We start from the raw sequence: 2,261 nt of genomic DNA, 5'->3' as shown, positions 1-2,261 counted from the left end.
AAGAATAAAGAATTTAACAACAACAACACCAACAACAACAATAACAACAATAACAACAACACCAACAACAACAACATCTTATTGGCGATGGTGCCATCATGAGAATAAAGATTTAACAACAACAACAACAACAACAACAACAACAACAACAACAACAACAACAACAACAACAACAACAACAACAACAACAACAACAACAACAACAACAACAACAACAACAACAACAACAACAACAACAACAACAACAACAACAACAACAACAACAACAACAACAACAACAACAACAACAACAACAACAACAACAACAACAACAACAACAACAACAACAACAACAACAACAACAACAACAACAACAACAACAACAACAACAACAACAACAACAACAACAACAACAACAACAACAACAACAACAACAACAACAACAACAACAACAACAACAACAACAACAACAACAACAACAACAACAACAACAACAACAACAACAACAACAACAACAACAACAACAACAACAACAACAACAACAACAACAACAACAACAACAACAACAACAACAACAACAACAACAACAACAACAACAACAACAACAACAACAACAACAACAACAACAACAACAACAACAACAACAACAACAACAACAACAACAACAACAACAACAACAACAACAACAACAACAACAACAACAACAACAACAACAACAACAACAACAACAACAACAACAACAACAACAACAACAACAACAACAACAACAACAACAACAACAACAACAACAACAACAACAACAACAACAACAACAACAACAACAACAACAACAACAACAACAACAACAACAACAACAACAACAACAACAACAACAACAACAACAACAACAACAACAACAACAACAACAACAACAACAACAACAACAACAACAACAACAACAACAACAACAACAACAACAACAACAACAACAACAACAACAACAACAACAACAACAACAACAACAACAACAACAACAACAACAACAACAACAACAACAACAACAACAACAACAACAACAACAACAACAACAACAACAACAACAACAACAACAACAACAACAACAACAACAACAACAACAACAACAACAACAACAACAACAACAACAACAACAACAACAACAACAACAACAACAACAACAACAACAACAACAACAACAACAACAACAACAACAACAACAACAACAACAACAACAACAACAACAACAACAACAACAACAACAACAACAACAACAACAACAACAACAACAACAACAACAACAACAACAACAACAACAACAACAACAACAACAACAACAACAACAACAACAACAACAACAACAACAACAACAACAACAACAACAACAACAACAACAACAACAACAACAACAACAACAACAACAACAACAACAACAACAACAACAACAACAACAACAACAACAACAACAACAACAACAACAACAACAACAACAACAACAACAACAACAACAACAACAACAACAACAACAACAACAACAACAACAACAACAACAACAACAACAACAACAACAACAACAACAACAACAACAACAACAACAACAACAACAACAACAACAACAACAACAACAACAACAACAACAACAACAACAACAACAACAACAACAACAACAACAACAACAACAACAACAACAACAACAACAACAACAACAACAACAACAACAACAACAACAACAACAACAACAACAACAACAACAACAACAACAACAACAACAACAACAACAACAACAACAACAACAACAACAACAACAACAACAACAACAACAACAACAACAACAACAACAACAACAACAACAACAACAACAACAACAACAACAACAACAACAACAACAACAACAACAACAACAACAACAACAACAACAACAACAACAACAACAACAACAACAACAACAACAACAACAACAACAACAACAACAACAACAACAACAACAACAACAACAACAACAACAACAACAACAACAACAACAACAACAACAACAACAACAACAACAACAACAACAACAACAACAACAACAACAACAACAACAACAACAACAACAACAACAACAACAACAACAACAACAACAACAACAACAACAACAACAACAACAACAACAACAACAACAACAACAACAACAACAACAACAACAACAACAACAACAACAACAACAACAACAACAACAACAACAACAACAACAACAACAACAACAACAACAACAACAACAACAACAACAACAACAACAACAACAACAA

At 33.2% G+C, this 2,261-nt stretch overlaps 1 protein-coding gene across 1 annotated transcript in view; it reads left to right on the top strand.

Annotated features, from left to right (window-relative positions):
• LOC135810874 (probable serine/threonine-protein kinase fhkB) overlaps nt 1-1,961 on the top strand; it is a gene marked incomplete at both ends in the record, with an annotated part of 6,484 nt that extends 4,523 nt beyond the window's left edge. Inside the window, 2 exons of the mRNA XM_065324284.1 lie at nt 111-543; nt 1,875-1,961. Coding sequence (XP_065180356.1) covers nt 111-543; nt 1,875-1,961 — 520 coding nt within the window. The remainder of the gene's footprint in view (nt 1-110; nt 544-1,874) is intronic.
• Nucleotides 1,962-2,261: the final 300 nt, after the last annotated feature.

Source organism: Sycon ciliatum, chromosome 2 (assembly GCF_964019385.1).
Source record: "Sycon ciliatum chromosome 2, ocSycCili1.1, whole genome shotgun sequence".
Lineage (NCBI taxonomy): Eukaryota > Metazoa > Porifera > Calcarea > Leucosolenida > Sycettidae > Sycon > Sycon ciliatum.
This window is presented reverse-complemented; position numbering and strand designations above follow the sequence as displayed.